This window comes from Melospiza melodia, chromosome 1 (assembly GCF_035770615.1).
Source record: "Melospiza melodia melodia isolate bMelMel2 chromosome 1, bMelMel2.pri, whole genome shotgun sequence".
NCBI classification, from domain to species: domain Eukaryota; kingdom Metazoa; phylum Chordata; class Aves; order Passeriformes; family Passerellidae; genus Melospiza; species Melospiza melodia.
The window spans coordinates 148,486,590-148,507,208 of NC_086194.1; the positions used below are offsets into that span (position 1 = coordinate 148,486,590).

At 39.8% G+C, this 20,619-nt stretch overlaps 1 protein-coding gene across 1 annotated transcript in view; it reads left to right on the plus strand.

Annotated features, from left to right (window-relative positions):
• The first annotated feature begins 515 nt into the window (after nt 1-515).
• The window catches only part of LRP12 (LDL receptor related protein 12), a 49,771-nt gene continuing 29,667 nt past the window's right edge, over nt 516-20,619 (plus strand). The window contains exon 1 of the mRNA XM_063171062.1: nt 516-657. Coding sequence (XP_063027132.1) covers nt 579-657 — 79 coding nt within the window. The 5' untranslated portion in view covers nt 516-578. The remainder of the gene's footprint in view (nt 658-20,619) is intronic.

A 20,619-nucleotide genomic window follows, 5' to 3' on the forward strand; every position in this document is an offset into this window, starting at 1 on the left:
TGGGCCGGGGATCGGGGCTGCTCAGCCGCCGGCACATTCACCCTCCCTCCTCCGGATGCGGCCCCAACCCCCGCGGCTGGCGGCGGCTGCCTCGCTGGGACGGGGCGGGCCAAAACTCGGCGGCGGCTGTCCCGACGGGGTGGGAGGGGAGGGAGGAGGTGCCGAAGGAGGAGCCGGAGGAGCGGGCAGGGCGGCGCTAAGCCGAGCGCCGCTGCTCGGGCCCGCCCCGGCCGTCTGGGGGCGAGGCTCCGCCCCGCTCGCCCGCCCGGCCCGCGGCTGCCGCGAGCGGCTCCATGCGCTCGTGCCGGCAGTGCGCAGCCGCGGCGGAGCCCAGCCGGGAGGAGGAAGCGGCGCGCGGGGAGGGAGGCCGAGGCCGGCGGCGGTGGCGGCTCATGGCTCGGCGGACGGGCGGGCGGCCGAGGCGTGCGGGCCGCTAGCGCTCCCCGAGGCGGCGGCTCCGGCGGGCGAGGGGGCGAGGCGCCGCCGGCCCCTCCTGCGGCGGCGGCAGCTCCGGCTCCGTGTCGGGGGCGCGGCGGTGGCAGCTCCGGCTCCGCGCCGCCTCCCCGCGGGCGGGTGTTATGGCCCCTTGGGGGAGCGCGGAGGGCTCCCCGGCTTGGAGGTCAGCGCAACTCCTGCTCCTCGTCGTCTCCTGCTGCGGTAGGTACCGGGCAGTGACGCCGCCCGTCCGCCGCCGGCTCGCGGGCCGGGAGGCGGCCGCGGGGGAGGGGGAACAAAGCGGCCTTTCTCCCGGCCGGCCGCGGCGGGGTCCCTGGAGCCGCTCAGGACCGCCGGCACGGCCGGCTGCTGTCCCCGTACTTCCCTTCTCTGCCCCCAGCCCCGTCTCCTCCTTCGAACTCGACTGCTCCAAAATACGCTCCGGGGGTTTTTGTTTGTTTCGTTTGGGGGTTTTTGTGTGTTGTTAATTTATTTAATTATTTATTATTTGTGGGGATGGACGGAAATCTCCTCTGGGAAGTCCTTTAAACTGCGGCCGGGATTCTGGGATTTGGCCCAGCTGCCCTGGGCTTGCTCTCCCGCAGATGTGCGGTGCCGGGAACTCCGGAGTTGGCGCGGGGCCGCACAAACAAGCCAGCCCCAAATCCTCTGAGTCACGAGTAATCGCCGCCTGTGGATAATAGGGATGGATGCTTGGGAGATGTTCCACGTCCGGCCGGGGCGGACGAGGCCTGGTGTCGGGGGCAGGGCGGCCCCTCCGGGCCGCGGAGTCGGGGGCTGGCACTGGTGATGAGTTTGTGACACATCAGCACAGGCCTGCAAGACCTTCCAGGGACCTTTGCTTCTGCTCAGCCTATCCGCAGTTCATACCCGGAGAGGATTTCATTCCTGGATATAAACCCATCTTTAAAGCAGAACTGCTAATGAAAAATATTTGTGTAAATGTACTGAGGTTGGTTTTTACAGTGTAAAGGTGGCCCAGTAACACATGACGGATCAAAAACACAGATGCTTGACAAAGAGAGTCGTCTCATGTTTTCTCAGGGAGTTATGTTTGTTTTATGAAGTGGAGCATAGGTTGCGTCCATGGGCCTCCAGCAGGAGAAGCAGCCTTTGGCACAGAGCTGGGCATGTGCCTTGCCCTGAGGAGGACAGCAGCAAGGGCCCTGCTTCAGCAGTTCCTGAAGTAGATGCCTTTGCCCTAAACAAACGATTGAACATCAGAAATTGGAATCTCTTTCACTGTTAAAAAAGCAAGCTTGTATTTGGAACATCAAGATATTTCAGATTTGCCTTTGCAAAGTGTTATGTCCAGGACATGCCTGTGCTGTAACAATCAGTCCAAACTCTAAAAATGTAGATGTACTACATAATCTTGTAGGATTGTTTCCCTTTTCATATTTACATGAGCAGAAGAGTAAGGAAGGTTTCTTCAGACAGAGCTACAGCTATGCCAGTACCTGTAACCAAATAGATAAACTGGTAAAGTTTAATTTTTGAGTGGGTATATTTGCATGAACAAAGTGGGGTACTGACTAGTCTTAAATGCATATTAAGTAAAGCAAAAGAATTTCATGTCAAAAGGTAAATTACAAACACAACTGAAAGGGAGTTAGCTAATGGTGGAGCAGGAAGTGGTAGCAAAAATCTCAAGTTTCGATATATTAAGCTGTTCTTCTGTTTGCAGAGTTAATGTACTTAAAAAATTAATTCCTGTGAAAAGATTTTTTAACAAACTCAGTGTTCTGGTTTTATTATATTCATCACAGAATTGAAATTAAAAGTCAAAATTATAAGTGTGATATTCCTCATCAGCCTGACCTAAGTAAAAAGTTTCAAACTGTGATACTGTAACTTAGGTGTTACTGTCAGCGTTTCCCTTACAAAAACTTAAATCACAAGCATAATCTTTTGTTAGAGAAAAACCAACCAAATTAAATTTTTTTCTGGATAACGCTATTCACAGACCTTTAATCAAAACTTTTGAAAGTTCAGCCAAGAAGGCTTCATAAGTTTCTTCTGCCTTGCTAAGAAACACATCACCATCCATTAGTGCCACTGCCAGGAAGGAGAAGGTGCTTCTGATTTTGATCAGCATACTGTGTCACTTCATCCTCATGAGGAATTAGTTTCTCTTAACAGGTTTTGTTTAAAATGTCCTAAATTCTTCACTGCTCAAAGGAAAGGAGCTTTAACGTCCCTAGGCTATAGTATCTGAAACAAAAACAAGCATTTATTGTGTAGCTTTCTCTAGCTTTCAGTTTGATTTCAGCCATTTATTTATTTTGAGAGAAAAAAGTGAGACTGGGAGCTATGTCCTGTTAAAGCATTTTGACTTCCTGTACAACTGCTTTTTGCTCTTCCAAACTGATTTTAGTATTGACATGAATTTGATCAAGACTGCTGTCAGCATAGCTCTGGACTGTAATGTTGATGCTGGGCAGAGCCTTGCAGGTATCATTATGTTAAGGCTTTGAATGCAGTAGGCAGTACCCAAGGTAAATTCATGCCTGGGAAAGCAATGGTGCATCACTTCAGTTGCCTTCCATTATGTAGTTGCACAGCTAAAATGTCTAGAATTTTCTGCTAATTAAAATACTAAATTCACCAAGGTTGTTATGTGGGCATTGAGCTCTCCAGAGAATGTTTCTGTTTCCCTGTAGTTGGTGAATTTTTCAAACCTTCTTTCTGATGATGACTGTAATTATAAAAATTTGAGAAGGAGGAATACTGATGAGTGAAATATTGGAATAGCACTGACTAACAAGAATTACAGCTTGGTAGGGCATTGGGCAACAGTATTTTTTTTGGTTTATATTTCCAGCCTTCCTGTTGGCCTTGAGAGTTTTATATCCAAGAAGTAATTGATTTTATGTGTCTCTATATAATCCTGGCCTAGCTTTTACTGGGACAAATATTAAGGCATTTCTGCTTATCTCAAAGGCTATAACAGTTATCTGAGTTTAAAATAGAACCATATGTTGTGCAAGTAATTATTTTAGGGGAAAAAATACTGCTTTAGAAACCAGTCCTGTTCTTGAGGGAAGTATTTTTCAAACCAAAGTTCCATGATTGATCAGCTGTAAATTAAGTAAATCTTGGAATCATAGAATCGTGTAGGTTAGAATAGACCTTCAAGATCATAGAATCCAACTGCAAATCCAGCACTGCCAAGTCCATCACTAAACCACGTCCCTGAATGACACATCTACATGTGTTTGAAGTACCTCCAGGCATGCTCATCTTATTTCTTGTTTTTGCTGTAACACGAGCTTCAGTTAGAGAATTGAATTTGTAATGTTACCACTTTGTTTGATTTTTATTTAATTCTTGACAGGATGGTGGTTCATATCTGATTGTACTGTGATGGGGCACTTTCAGGACCAGTTTGTGAGGGATTGGTGTTCAGAGCAGAGGCTGAGTTATGAAAACTCTCTTAGCTGGTATAGTGCAGAAGTTAGGACATGCCTTCCTTTGGAATTGAGTCTGGAAACATGGATATTTGGCTTCTTCAGCTTTCTGGAAATTCAAACTTTATATAGTCTTGACTATATTTGTCACCCAGATATATTAATTTGAATTTCTGTCACGCTGAGCAGAAGACTACGGGCAATTTCTATAAAGTTTTGTACAGTTGGTAGCAGTCAGTGCAGCGGTACAATAGATGAATGTCCCTGCTTCTGACTTCCAGGTGTAAATGTTAATCAAAAAAATATTTACAGTAGTAGGACAGGGACACTAAAAGAGTTCCAAGGTAGAAATGGCATCAGAGAAGGTCAGTCTTAATTATCCTTATCTCTAGGTTGGTCTTTGGTTTGGTGGGTTCCTTTGGAAGCACTAATGACTGAACATTAGTAGAGATCATAAAGGAATTATTCCCCAAAATTGTGATTGAAACAATGTTTTATGTTAGACTACTAAGACTACAGTGTTACTGATATTATTTTACTCTGTTAAAGAAAAACACCTATATCAGCTTTAAAACATTTAATTTTGGATTAGAACCATTCCAGGTTTCTGTACTACAGATGTTGCTGAAAGGGATAACTATACTGTGTATATAACTCATACTTCATTTGGTTCTTAGGGAAGACCAAATTCTTCTTAGGAAGAAGTAGAATTGTCATAAAAGTTCACTTGTCAGGACCCAAACTTTACTTGCGTGTCAGTTTGCTAATGATGGTGTGAATGAGGAAGAATAAATAGGTTTTTGGGTTCATTCACCTTGTTTGAAATAACAGCCTGAATCATGTAAGCAATTAAAGTCTGCCAGCCAGTTTATTCAATTTTCTAAAGAAGTTGAACTCTAAAGCCAGAACAGACTGTCCTAAAGGAATCACTTGACTTAATAAATTATTATATCTTAAACTCTTGACTTTCAGTCTTTAGTGAAATTTTGTGATATACTGAACAGATATTTTGCTAAGCTGTAAATCTTATTATTGGCAAAACCACTGCATTTAATTTATTAGAACAGTTTTGTAGTCTTTTAAGAGAACATGTCCTAATTTTAACACTGTAGAAATTTATGTTGTCTAATAAGTTAATCATATGTCAACTTGTTCAAGTATGTACACATTCAACTGACTGTTCAGAGCCAATATTGCATCTATAGTCAAAATGTCTGTGAGGTCATGTGGATAATATTTAAAGCAACTTTCATTCAAGGGGAGAAAAAAACCCCATATCCTAAACAACTTCATAGCAAAAAGTTTGAAAATTGAATATAAGGTAGTCGGTGTAATTGTTATTATGCAGTAAATGAGAATACTGTCAGCCAGAGAAAGAGCAGAGGTGTACTTGTAACCAGAATCATGACAGAAGCCATCTGACTCCATTCCTGTCATCAGAGCAGAGCATGTAATGAGGATGGCTTTTTCATCTGTTCTGTCACTGCTAGGAGAGGAAGAGCTCTACTGCATTGGTGTTGGAAGGACCCTACAGGTGAACTTATTTGATTCATTTACTTCAGTCACTGCTGTTTTAATACCAAATAGATGTAAATTGTATCAGTATTATTTTCAACTAAGCACTAAATATTTATTGTTTTGTACTTGGTCTGGCTAAAACTTAAAATCATTGTTGTGATTTGTTAGCAGATCTCAAATTTTTAAAATTTGTGCCTTTGGTATATTAGGTACATTCCTTCACACAAAATATACCTTTGACCAAATTCCTCAAGTTTCCCAAGGTGTAGACATTATTTCCATACTGACTAAGTGTTATTCACTAATTTCCTTACAGGTTTTTGAAAAATTCATGGGTACTGTTTGTACTGTGTAAATAGTGTGGTTTTGTTAACTTAGATGTCTCTGCATTTTCTAGTTTTAGTGTTCCATTTATACTGTCCCAGATAGTTAATGATTATGTTAAAATACTGGAACAGCTGAGATATCTAGCTAGGCAGTAATTGAGAGAGTGTGATTTGTTGACACCCTGGGATGTTTTTAGCTTGTATGCATTTCAGAATTACTAGCTGTGGTGTTTTTGCAGTGCCAGTTATTACTTGAGGTGTTTATTGGTTGGCAAAATTGAGCCTCCATAGTTTACACGGTTTTAAGAAAACACTGAGTACCAGTGCATTGGGTACTAAAAAATTTGGTTGTAGATTTGAGTTCCTGTGTTTATCCCCTCAGTAGAAATAAATGCTCAGACCGGTTTATAGCAGGCTGTATGATACCATACTCTGAAGTATTGCGAAGTATTTGTGTTGTTCTGTGTTACTTTTTTGTTCCCTATGCTTGATTTTTTGATGCAGTTGTTACTTCACTGATGATTCATTATGCAGAGCTTTACAATTGCTTTGAAATATACACTATTGATTCTTGTGAGTATCTAAGTTAAAACTACTGAATTCAGCATAATTGGCAGATCAGTGCAAACGCTTCAAAAACGCCCTAATCTAAGTTGTGGTTTGGACTTGTTTCTCTGAACAGCTGCTTTAAATTAGGACATACTGTTAACTTTTGATACCTTGTCATCATGGTAGTGGTGTCTTCTTATCAAGGCTAGCATATTTAATAGCTATGTACTAGAATTTTTTTCCCTGCTATTCTATTTGACACTGAATTTTAGGTTATGAGGGAATTTCTGTATATCTTTCTCAGCTATTTAGTGAGGAGCAACTTTTTGTAACTAGTCAGGAAGTTAGCAAGCAAAATTAGAGCCTCCCCAAAATTAAGAAAGCTTACAAGTAGAGCATGTTTCAAAGGGGGGAAGGGAGTCACACAAACCAGTTTGGTTTAGTACCTTGAATCAAGGTGGTCTCTCACTTAAGCATCTTGTGAGTTTTGGTACTTACAGGACTTTCCCAGGTACATTTATTTGGTCACGGAATTTTTTGTTGTGCAAGAAAGCTCAATGTGGTTACACTCAGTAAATCATAAATTCCGCAAAGCAATGAAAGTGAACTAGTGAACTGTCCTGGACACTGTTTCTCTGTGAGGGGAAAGTACATTTGAACTATATACATTGAAACTGCATGTTTCACCCATGTGATCGTGTGTGATTCATGACTACCCTTTGCTTAACCTTGCAGGTGTTTCCTCTGCGAAGTGGAAGCCCCTGGGACTGGCTGTGGGTAACCAGAGCAGACATGCAAAGTCAGTTGTAGCCATATAACAGTAGAGTGATCCTCTAACAAGCAGTGTGAGTGCACTTTGGCACGTAGTAAAAGTGTCTGTAATGAAGTTCCTTGTATTTAAAAGTTTACAAAAAAATTAGTCTGCTAGAGAGTCCTGTATCTTGGTTTTATTACTCCAGCTTTGTATGCATGTATTGGGAGATAGAGATAAGTCCCTCTGTAAGTACAGGATTGTGAGAATAGTTACTTTGTGGAAAAAATAATATTTTCTTCTAATTTATATCTAGTGTTACTAGAAATAATTTTGTTCTAGTCAATAGTGTATCTTGAAAATTTAATGATCCTACTCATTTAAGGAGCTGCTTCTTTAGAAAGAACTTTTCAATAACTGAAGGCAAGCAGTGTACCACAGAAAAATGAAATCTTGTTTGATGTGCCTTGTAGTGAGAAGGCACACACATTCATATGCTCTGACTTCTAGATTTTAGCTGTATATGAATTTTAATAAGACTTTGCTTAATATCTTTTTTCCTATACTTCACAAAGTGTATTATCATTCAGTGAATTAGTATTCTCTGGTAGGGTGTTTTCCTTCTAGAAAATTGTATGGAATAGCTCAAATAAAAGCTTCCATTAGGGATATTGTAGTAACTAGAGCTGAGATAATGAATACATCACATGCAGTAAACAAATCCATATATATGTGCTTCTCTTATCACATAGATATAAGTGGAGAATTTAACCTTCCCTTTCTTTATTTCCTGCACATAGAGTTCAACAGAGTAATTTTCAAACAGAGATTCATTTTAGAGTCCTAATTAAGGTGGGTTTTTTGTTTGTAATATTGTTGTATTTACTTATAGTAAATACAACAATATTACAAACAAAAAAAGCACCTTCATTTTACCAAAGAATTGCATTTTTCCATTTGCTGTCTTCTAGAGAAGTGCTTAGGAAGAGTGCAGAGGGATTTAACTCAAAATGTGTGTTTAAACAACTTTGAAATATTTGTAGCTGGACTTGAGAGAATACATATTTCATTTTTTCCAATTTTTAGTCTTTTAAAGGTATGGAGGAAGAACATATGTCCTTTCCATGATCTAAACATCAGTTAAAGTTACCTGAGAGAGATGTCTACTCCTAAGTCAGGAAGATGAATGACATCAGACACATGACTCTTGATCACAGCAACTTGCAGCTGGAAGCACTGACGGGGATGGATTTGGGTGATTGTATAATTAGCAGAAATAGCTTCCTTGTCAGGGCGCCTCCCATTTGTCATGTTTCCTATCTAAAGGTACTGAACAACCAGTCAGTTCCATGGCTAAAGTTCAGCTGGTGTCTGTGGTTGGAGAGATTCATGATGACAGAAGAGCTGGCATGGCAAGGGAGGGAAAGATTGGGATATCTTGTTAAGGCACATTCACAGCTAAAGGTGGCAGAAATGTTTTTCAGAGTGGAATAGGAGGCCAAGATGTCTACAAGAACAGCTGTTTTGTAAGAGGTTGGGCAAATAGAGGGATGGAAAGGAACCATTCTTTTATTTTGAGGGTATTATGGTGCCTGAGTGAGCATCTAATCAGTCTAAAAGGTTACTCTTATGGGCAAGGAAAGAAAAGGTTTTGAATGCAGAAAGAGCTTGGAAATTGCTTGAGATCTTGATCTCTGGCTGTCCAAGTATTCTCAGGCAGAGGGGTATTACAGGAACATTAGATTCCTGCATTTGACCTGTACTTTAGCAAATAAGTGAATAAACAACTAGTAGAGATCTTTGAACATTTTGTAATTCAGCAAATGGTTTTTTGTCAATATTTTTAAGCTTCCATTTTTGTGATCCCTTTTCTGGCTGATACTGGCATTTGGCATTTCTGCACTCCAGCAGCTTTACTGGAGGATGTGCCTGGGAGCTGCATATTTATAGAGTCCAGCTACTAATAACCTACCTCCCTGTTGTTGCTCATCCAGCTAATGCTGTTTCCAGTGCCTGTTGCCTAGGTGTCGTGTAGTTTGTCTCACTTCAATTCCAGATTTTAAATTATCTGTTGTGTCTGTCATCTATGCATACAGTAACAAAGCCTCAGTGGATTCACAGTTCTCATGCACATGACAATCCAATATACCACAGTTGAGAGATAATGTTACTAACCTCTTTTTAGGTCCTCAATACTAGCTTTCCAGTTTTCCTCCTCTGTTGTGGAGATGTGGGATAGTACAGAGGCCGTTTGCCTTTACACTGTAGATGAGTAAGGCCTGAGGGAAAGAACTATACCTTTGTTGTCTTGCCATACTGAGGAGCAGAGTCCACTTTCCCCACTGTCAGTTGGAATTGCAAAGCTTGTGTGTAGAGCTGTAGTGGGCTGATTCTGACTGAATACCAGGCACCCACAAAAGCCACTCTTTAGCTCCCTTCTTCAACTGGACAGGGTAGAGAATGTATAACAAAGGGCTGATGGGTTGAGATAAGGTCCTTAAGAGAGCTCACTCACCAAATATGGTCATAGACCAAACAGACTCGAGTTAGAGATATTAACTGCATTTAACAAAATTAGAGCAGGAAAATGAGAAGTAAAAACAGACCTTAAAACACCATCCCCCACCCTTCCCTCTTATTAGCTCTACCTTGTCTCAACCAGTGGCACAGGGAGGCAGGGAATAGGGCTTAGGTCAGTTCATCCCAGTTCATGCCTGCTGCTGCTCAGGGAGAGGAGTCCTCCTGCTGCCTCAGGGTAGGGCTCCTTGCACGAGAGACAGTTCTCCATGAACTTCTCCACTGCTGCATCATGGGCCATTCTTCATTGGGGTGCAGTCCTTAAAGAGCTGCCTACTCCAGCCTGGATTCCCCACAGGGTCACAAGTCCTAGCAAGAAACCTTCTCCAGTGTGAGCTTCTCTCTTCATGGCGTTGCAGATCCCTGGCAGGAGCCTGCTCCAGCATGGGCCTCCCATGGTGTCACAGACTCCTCTGAACATCCACCTGCTGCAGTGTGGGTCTCCTCCACCAGTGCAGGTGGATCTCTGCATCCCTGTGCTCCTCCATGGGCTGCAGGGGCACAGCTGCCTCACCACGGGCTGGCTGCACCGTGATCTGCTGAGGAATCTCCCGGCTCTCCTGGACACAGTGGAAGCTTCCAGCAGATCTTGTGGAAAGCCAACTGCTGTAACCACCCCCCTGCTACCAAAACCTGGCCATGTAAACCCAATATAGGTGCTTTCAAGGTTCATGAAGAGTTTTCCTGGAATAAGCTATCCTAATCGTGCAGATTAGTAGGAGCAGCAGTGCACACAATGATGACATCCTTGAAGTCAAATCTGCCCAGAGAGTAAAGTCAAAGTCATTGCTGGGGAGTTGAGAGACATCCCTCACTCCTAGCGAACAGAAAGTTTTATTGGTGCTTGATAGTGACTTTTTTTGAATTAATATCTTGAAATATTCAGCTGTACATCAGTCTTAAAATGTTAAGTAACAGCATGGGAGCCAGGAATATGTATGTGAAAATTAATTAAATAGGTCTGTGTTTGACTTCCTTTCACTAGTTTTCTGAAACCATCTGTATTTTGAAGCTTTGCAGAGGAGGTCTATCTGAAGTCTGAGATAGCAGTTTAAAGTGTTGGTCATGAAGGAATTCGGCATAAAATATAAAAGCTTTCAGAAATGATTGATGATTAAAATAAAGCTAAGTTTAAGTTTTTAATCTGAAGTCTTACTGACCATACTGCACATTCGAGAGCCAATAAAGTGCTTTAAGTATCTAATTTGAAATAAACATGCAGTTTCTCAGGCATGTGTGTTGCTCAGCTAAAATGATCACATCAAACAATTTTTTTGAGGGAGATGAGTTACTGTGGTTGCAAGGAGGTCTGAACTAGCTTTAAACTTGTTTGAATGTGGTGTATAAATTACTGAACATAAGGATCATGGCGTTAGATTCTTACTAAGCAACTCCTTTATGCCTGTACAGAAATACATTGTACTTTGATGTATTTTTGAAGGGTCCTGATGATACTTAAATTTATTTAGACAGGTAATCAGAGTTTGATTTGCACTTTAGAGTTCCATTGTCCTGGGAGTGCTTTTCTCCCAGATCTGGAAATCTGCTCTTAAACAGGAATGATATGTACTTAAATTAGCAATATACTTCATTATATAAAGGCAGATAAATAGGAATTTGAACATGTAGGCATTATGTCTGACATTGATCTTGTACTTGTCACCATACTGTGTCACATTTTTTGCTATTTTAAAATACAGTGCCTCCCTTTAAAAAGGCTGTAGGAGCAAGTGCTGAATTTTGTTATCAGGTTGGCTTTTAATAGAGTGAAATGTATGTAAAACGAAAGTATTTTTTTACCCTTTATTTTACAGCTGAATTAATGCATTGAAACCTCCTCTCCCAGCTACATTTCCTAAAAAGGAAAGCCATAGCTGTTGGAACCTTAGAACTGTTCAGATGCAGAATAAAGCATCACCTGTTGTGGCATTCAAAAAACCCAAAGCATTTGTGACACCTGTACAGTGGTGAGGACAAAGGCCAACAGAAATGCCATCAGTGTGGCTGCCTTTAGGCACAGTAAGCCTAACCAGTTACCTTCTGGGGACTGAACCAGCTCAAGTACTTTGAATGAATACACAAATGTCTTGAGAAATCACATTGTCTTGGTGCCCTAACACTGATAATGGCAGATTCCATCTGAAAGTTACCATGTAATGTCAGTGCTGAGCCTCTGAGTACTTCTGTAGATGATCCAGAAAGAAAAGGGGATAAATAGTCAAGTCGATAACAATCAGAGTGAAGTATGAACAGTGTAAGAATTTGCAAGTATGCTGTCTTCACAACATCTGCTTTATCACAAATAAGCCTTACTCTTCAGTTTTGTAATCTCTATCAACTTGAAATTTCTCCCTAATTTTAGAAAGTTGTATATGTATCTACCATCAATAACAGATAAAGAATGAAAAACTCTGATACAATGAACTATTCCATGTTTTCTTTATACTTGTTTCCCAGAACTGAACCTCTTCTTGAGATACCCTTTTTGTTTCTCAAAGAGCCAACACACAGCAAAGCCAATGCCCTTAAACTGTGATTTACTATTGTTATTCATTAGACAAAGTTACCAGTAAGGAATTGTAAGGGATGTAATCTGCTTTCATCAATGCAAAAGTGTAACAATGCTTTTCATGTGCATTGAAAAGACTCTACATCCAAAAGAATACAACTGCCTGTCAAGTTTGGTAAATGGTATTAACATAAGAAAGTAATGTATTTTTCACTTAGCTCTTTTTCCAAAGCATTCTTCATCTCTTTCTACAAAAAAACACTCTTTTTTTTTTCTTTTTTTTTTTAGTCTTACACAGGTTGAATGAGTGTCCCAACAAATGGCTGTTGTTTCTTTCCCTAGCTGGCTGTTAACTTCTCATGTGATCTCTCTTTATAAAGGAGTATGTATGTACCTAGTGGTGACTTGCTGGTACTGAGCTTTCTTCTCAAAAACAGGCTTACTCCAAAAGCATGCTATAAACTTCACTTACATGTGAATTTACTGTGCTCCAAGATGTGACACAGTTGGTAGCAAACCTTCAGTAAATATTTTTGTTTTGATATATTCTTTGCATAATCTTCTAAAAGCCCTTTACTATCTAAATAAAGTTTAATAATTAAGATAGACTAATACTGACAGTATTCCTGTAAAGTATGTTGAGCAAGGTAGAAACTGAAGCACAGAAAATAAGTAGCTATTTCGTGGTTGTGCGTGCATAGAGTTTATTACTCCACATTTCTGATCCTGTACTGATTCTGTGCGAGTGAACCAGGGAATCTTGATTTGGTGTAATTTAAGGCAGAGTCGGTGTGGGAAAAGACAGGCTTATTAAAGGAATGCGAGGCAACGGGAGCATGACTTAATGATCTGAACTCCTCTGGAGAGAAGTCTCAATTCTCAGTGTAGGAAGATTAGTCTGGCCCTTAGACAGAAGATAGAGAATGAAGAGTTGTCCTAAATTATTTAAATGCCAACAGCATCCTTCTGGGAAATACCCAGTTGCTGAGTTTTGTTATGGAAGTGGAAATAGGTTACTTTCAGAGCAGTGCTGTTCTACTTTATTTAAAACTCCAGCTCTTATCCTTGTCTGGTTTTACAGTTGTTACTAACAACTGATTTCCTCTCATCTGCTTTAGAAACACAGTCTATTGTATAGTTCAGCTGTGTTTAAGTGAGTGGATGCAGAGTGCTTTAAGAGTTCTAGTGATTATCTGCTGCTGCCGCTTAAAGAGCTCCTTCAGACCACATACATTTTCTTGGAAGCGGAGGTAGAACTTTCTTTATCATGGATTAGTGTATTCTTTGTGGAATCTGTTACACTTAGTAACAAATCAACAATGAATCCCTATATGTTGTAATGCATATAGAAATGTTTTGCCAAACGTAGAAATAGTCCAAAGTGTTTGGAAGTTGTGGGGAGTGTGCAGATATGCACAGCTGAATGATCCACAGGAAGTGAAGCTTGAATTGATAGTTAAATTGTTGGGTAACAGTGAATATTCTCAAATTAAACAACTGAAGTGTCTCTTGGAGGATGAGGTGAACTGGATGGACAAAGGAGCAAGCAGTTATTACGTAACTTGACATTCAGTCGTCTGGTGTTTATCAGAATTCTGCTTGTCAGGGTTATCCACAGAGAGAGTTAATTTTTTTTAACATTATCCCATATATTTTAATAAGTTCTTTTTAGGAAGCTGGATTGCAGAAAGAAATAGTTGTTTTAAAGTACCCTTAGGAAGTTAATGACTTGTGTAAACAAGTAGTGAGAATGTTTTTTGATCAAGAAAAGCATAGATCTGAACAGCTTGTGTCAAAGAGGTGAGGTGTACTCGGTGTAGGGATAGCATACTGGAAGGTAATTATAAATATGAATGTAAGGGTATGTGGTGATAAGCATTTTGGAAATACCTGTTAGATGGCATTCTCTTCTCCAAGGTGTTCATTCCTCTTACTATGTTTAAACCTCACTTCCTATTTGTGCCTTTGTCGTTGGAAGCCTGCCCTAGAGCAAATGTGTGCGTGTTTGTTTGTGTGTGTGTGTGTGTGTGTGTTTGTTTGTTATTCCTGGCTGCCTGCTTCCCCCCCCACCCTTCCCCCCTAAAAGGAACTGATGGTTTGGTATGGTTTTTCAGAACACTGCAGAATGGTGCTCTTTGGTTTTCCCAGTGCTCGTCCCCAGTAGGCAAGTTTCTTTGAACCTCCTTTCCTAGTTCTGCTGGTGGGATAGGCATGTGGGTGAGCCTGAGAACAGGAGTATTAGAAATGGGCAGCCTCATGCTGGCCTTGTTGAAGCTGAGGGAGATGATATGGTTCCAAGTATGGCTGTGTTTCAGTGAAAGGAGGAAGCTTATTTCTTTATCATCCATCTCCATAGGCTTTTCCATGAAAAAGGGAGAGTGGGCCAATTCACACCTCTGTAAACCCATTTCAGCTATCTGACTCCTGAAAACCTCTTTGCTCTTTTGAATTGCAGTGAAATTGCCTCTAAAACATGATGGTTCAGTGTGCAATGTACCACCATATTTGAGTTAATTTGGCTCTGAGATAAACATGTAACATGAATTTTATAGATGTTTCCAATTCTTTGCAAAGCACTTTGATAGAAATTATGGTTCTGCTGCCCAGGACTACATGGATGTAGTTGACAGACAGATGGGAATATCTGTGCATATTTAAGAAGGAAATCTGGATGTAGTTCAAATTTCATGTTACAGAAAAGAATGAAAGATTCTTGAAGGCTTAGAGCTGCTGTAATATAATAAAATTTGAGGGTTTGTGGCCAATAAAATGTGAGACTTTCTCTTACCAACTACTGAGAGTAGGCACAGAAAGTGCCTTTAGGGTCATACAAACAAGCCTTCATTTGTAAGCGGTGGCATCTGTGAGTAATTGTGATCCTTAAGTTTCTATGACAAATACTTGCTATGTAAAAAGCCAAAACCAGGATCCATATAACAAATTACTTGTGTGTCTACTTTAACACAGTTAGAGATTTTCAGGGGTAATTTGTGAGTCTCAGGAATGTAGTTTGATAGTGGAAAATTACATACTTAAGTGTTTTGAAACAGTCTTTGTTGTGTTCTCTTCAACCAATGTTAGGTATACTATGGCTGTCTTGAGCGGTACTCTACTGAACTGCAGTAGAGTACAGCTCAAACTGTCTATCTAGTCAGATGCTTATCTAGCTCTACAGAAAGGATTTTATTTTTCTTTATTTCGCAGTTGTGGAGTCGTACTATGCAACACTGATGTTTGTAGTGACTAATAATAGAAGATTATATTTATCTTTTCTAACTACTGGGAACCCCCATGGCAAGAGGCTGCGGTACCCTACAGTCCTGTGCAATAAGAGAAACAGTATTCTGGCAGTCAGAAGTGCACTTGTTTCTAGTGCATGTAAAGGTGGTAACGTTAACTGTGCTTATCTTAGAATTACTGTATTAGAAGTGTTTTCACGTACTCTGTCTTGTCTCTGTTACTACCTCCAGGACAATCAATGTAATTCAGGATTTCCAAACGTTTCATGAAAGGGACAAGCCTTTCGCTTTGGTGCTCAGAATTTTGTACTTTTTTCTCAGTGACTTGGAAGAGAGCGGGAAGGTGAAGCGCAATGAGGGGATGGTTGTTAGTACAGGATAGCTGTGTGTCAGTTCTGTTTCACTTGGTTTTACTCTGCTGTTGTTCTGTATTTCTTTAGTCCCAATAGCTTTATCACTTATGAACATTACTCAAGGCTAGTCATTCTTTCCTTTGTGCTTCCCATCACCTGGGTAGTTCTGTCCATGGGAAACACAAAGTCATCATATGTGCTTCCTGTAAAGCACAGTGATTTGATTATGTTTTGGAACATGGTGGGCTGAGATTTCCAGTTTTTACAGAGCAATGAGGGCTGTGGAGCAAGAGTTGTTTTTCTTGTTTGTGCAGTTCCTGACACAATAAAGCTATAATAATGAGAAAAGCTTATTTGTACTGTTACAGGAAAAATAGCCATGCAGTGATATGTTACTGTATCATGAGCCAAGTAAAGAAGACTCCAAATTTATCACAAATTTATTTTGAAAATTTATTTCTAAGATACTCCGTGGTGTTTGAAATAAAACAAGTGTACTCATGCTCATGTGTGGGGTACAGCACCAGCATTATTCTTGCAGGACAAGAATCACAGGATTTATAGCAAATAGCATGGAAGGGAAGGAGGAAGAAAGGAAAAGATCTTTTCAAAGAGAGGGAGAGAATTTGGGTCTTAGTGATATGCATCTATTTGTCTATTGATTTAAAATTTTTTTGAATACATATAGACAGTTTCTAGACTTAAAAGATTATCCATGAGGCTCTCAGGACTTTCCTATTTGGAATCAATGACTTGAATTAATGCAGTAGCTGTAGTGGAGTTTTCTCAAACAAGAATATAGATCTTGCATAAAACACTGGAGACAAAATAATTTTTACTAAATCATAAATTTTATTGGCCATTTCCCTTATCATGTTTGCTTTGATGGATCAAATCTATTTGAACAAAAGAATCTAAAAATATCAATGGTGCCCTGCACAGAATACTTTCATGGGTGCTGAGTGTATCCATTTAAGTATGTGCACACATGTTAATGTTAGGAGTATGCTTTAGTAATTTCAAGATCTGATTCTTATTTAAAGAAGCTACTAATCTGGGTAAAATCACGTCTTGCAGGCCATCTATCTTCTATTAATGTCTTGTCTTCTTTTACTCGTTGCGATTCACAGTAGGTTTTGAGGAATGCAGTATGTTATGACCATCAAGTTGTAGCAAGTTCATCTCTAATTCTTCCTGAGTCCTGAGGATATTTAATAAGCAGCACTGTTTAGACAACTCTAGAAAGTTAATGTAGCTAATTAATAACCTTTCCTATCGTAGCAATTGAAATTTCCCAGCGGACATTGTTAGAGCAAGAACAGTGTCAATTCAATGGCGTTTCCGTAGCGAGAACAGAAGCTCCTGTGGTTACCTTTAACTCAGTGACATCTCCACTTCTGTCTGCTGTAACCAGAGTAGATCAAATAGCTTGTAATAAATAATGAAATTAATTTTGCACAAGGTTGTTTGCATGCGATTGACAAAAAGTATTGTTTCACACATGTTGAAGTGACAGGGAAAAAAGGTGCATTGCCTTAGATACAGTGCACCCCCTTTCCCCCTTTGGTTGTGCTTTTTCACACGGGGTGCACAATGGGTGCAGAGTTACACTGTGCAATGTTACTTCTACATTTTAATTAGTTCAGTGAAGCATTAACAAGGGACCAAGAGTATGTCTTGTGTTACTGGAAGGTAGCTGGGCAGACAGCGTGACACTTGGTTTAAGTTCCGTTTCAGTGTCAATAGGTGTGTGGGGTCTAAAAACTCCAGGTATCACACTATGCATAAACAAGTCTGCACAAGTCTTAGCAAGGTCTGTAATTTCAGTGAACTTTTTCATACATTAAAGGAAACGAGTTTTTTTAAGAACTTTACAGTGCTTTTTAATTCTATCAGTAAGAAAACAAAACACATTAAAAAGTATAAAAAGTTGTCAAAATCAAAGTTCTATTTCTAGTAATAATAGGAAGAAGGAAAGAAAACAGTTTTATCTTTCAAATGAGGATATTTTTCATAGATGCAATAAACATGCAGTGTTTTTTATGATTTTTATATTTGATATATGTGCAAAATGTGCTGTAAATATACTGTTGCTTCATTGCCCTTCCTAGTAAACTGCTTGCTTTCAAGTCACTTATGTCACTACATTCATCTGGGATGTGTTGCAGTTAATTCTAACTTATTGTTACTGTCATAAAGGTGGAGTTAAAGCTCAGAACTATACTACCGATTCCAATATTCCCTGGTTTGCTCAGGCCAATGTTCCAAAAAGAATATAGCAGATCTGGAAATTACGGTTTGATTTCTCAATCCCCTATTTTTGCCTCTATCAGAACTATGAAATTTTCTCCTTGATCTCTGGATTGTGATATCTTCGACTTTCTGCTGAATAAAGGCTTGAAATAAATTGATGTTGTAACTTTATTTTATTAATCCAGTTAGCATTCTGGATATTGAAACCATTATTCTCTAGAAGTATCTTAGGCCTTTTTTTTTTTTTTGGCACATGACATGTAGGCTCACTAGTAAATGTGCAGCAGTAGAGCAGTGTTTTCCTCCTTTTCAAAAACCCTTGTGATTCTCCCCCACCCTCCAATATCAAGTACTCCTACACTATTTCAGTCTTTTTTGGAAAAAAAAAATCAGTTGTAAATCTGAGTCATGCTGTAGTCTGGAACCAGAAGCTTGGATGTTTTGTGGGTTCCTGGTAGAGATTCATGGAGTAATAGGAGATTATATTTTCAACCTTATAAGTTTTTGATGGTTGCAGTTATTATTTATGAATAATGATTTAATTTCTTCTGTTAGCATTTTTTCAGGATGGCACAGGCCCAAATTGTGAGAGGAAAAGAGGATAACCAGCAGTATTTTATTTCAAGAATATAGGACCTGATGAAGTCCTGCTGTTAGCATCTAACTTGGGACAGAGTAGTGAAATCTTCTTTTTGTTTGTATATGGTTAAGGGGTTTTGATTTTAATTTTATAAAATACAATGCACCACCTTTACATAGCTTGTGTGCTAGCATTTGTTCCTGTACTTACGAAGAGTCAAGATGAGAAATAATTTAGCATGATGTAAAAACAAAACCAATTTTTTTCACTACAGCCGTAATTTAAAGAAACCAGTAGGGAAAAGTACGAAGCATGTGAAAAGTATGAATCAAATTTGCATTGCTCTTCTTTCTACTGTATAAGCACTGTGCAGCCCACACATCAAAATTTTCCCCTAGTCTGGCACTTCTCAAATGTGACGTAGTTTAAATTCTGAAATGGGGTTTTAGAAAAGGATAGCTATAGCCATTGAACACGTACAAGTGGGCTAAGCAGTTCTTTCATAACTGTGTTTTAATACTTTCAATAGCTGTTTAAAATAGCTAGAAACTTGGGGTTTTTCTATTTTTTTAAGTAATATAGCAGTGGAAGTTTCCAAATAGGAGGGCGAAGTGTTAGATTCAAATTAGTGATAGGGTCTAATCAGTTAAGAATAGGCTTCTAACCCTCATAATGGACATAGCTCATTTAAGGATGGGTAGGCAGTATGGTCTCTCTTGCTTCCCCTGCTAGTTTGGATCTATCCCTTCTCCTCTGATTTCCTCACTTTTTTCATTGAGATTTAGTTGTAATTTAGGTGACTGAATTCACCGTTTGAATTGTTTGATTTTGGTTTAGTAATCTGTTTTTTTTTCTACTCTGTCTGATGCAAAGTTAGATTACCACCTGAGAACACGTACAACCTTCAGGCAGTGGTCAGTCAGGTAACCTCCCTTATACCTGGCAGGGCAGAAGTAGGGTAGGGTGTGACATGAATAGAACTACTTATGTACTTTAAATCAGGAATCTTGTTGAAGCTGAGCCAGTGTCTCTGCTAGATTTTCAATTTCCACTGCTTGCTGCCAAGTATATTAGAGCTGCCTATAAATAGTTTGTGGAATTTTTGACTGAGAATAAAAAATAATGTCAGGTTCTTTTCTGTCCCTGCCTTTTAAAACAACAACTGAGCAGCTTTAACTATTTTGTTTTGTTTTTTTTTTTTTTTTTGTTCTGAAACTTTCACACAAAAATCCCTCAGTCAAATCAGTTTAGCTGCTACTTTAAAAGTATGTATTTTAATGGTAGCAGACTCAAAATACAAAGAAGAGTGGAAAGTGACTTAGACACAAAAATGTGAATCATTTGTAGACTGCAGTGTCTTCCAAACGTTTGCTTGATGTTTCCTGATGGTGCTTTGGGCTCTGTTTTGAGACTCAAGCATCATCTGGATGGCAGCATGTATGTGAAATTTGTATTATGCTAACATCACAGATGATAGGGAATTTTATACAATTTCTTATGTGTGTTGCAATGGCATTCACAACTGGTGTAATATTGGTGAATAATGTGTGCAGTGCCTAGTGAATCCAGAATGAGAACTTGTGTAGCTTACACTGAATGGCTGTAGAGGCTGAGCTTATTCCTGAAATTGAGGTGGAGCCTCCCTGCAGCTGTGGTGAGTAGAGGACATGCTTGGGGTTTGTCTTGGTGCATCCCACAGCCTGGCAAGAGGGGATTTGAGGAGCAAAACAAGTTATGCTGAAGACACAAGTTTGTGCTGTATATGTTTCTAAAGGGTTTTTCTTGGACTAGGTCTAGTGTGGCCCAGAAACCTCAGTATCCATTACAAATAGGAGCATATTCTCTAAAAGAAATCCAGTTTACTGATTCCAGGGCCCCAGTGTAATGTGCATGAAAGAACAGGAAGTGGAGCAGATCAGGACATTCAGAAACATGTCCCTTACCTGAAACAAAATACTAATGTAGACAAATCCCACGTTCATGCCATAAAACTATCAGAAATAAAGAACGTATTATGTTTTGGTAGAGAAGCTGATAGATTTGTAATTTGTAAATTCAAAGCATTTACTGATGTACAAACTTAGATTTTTAGAGTATG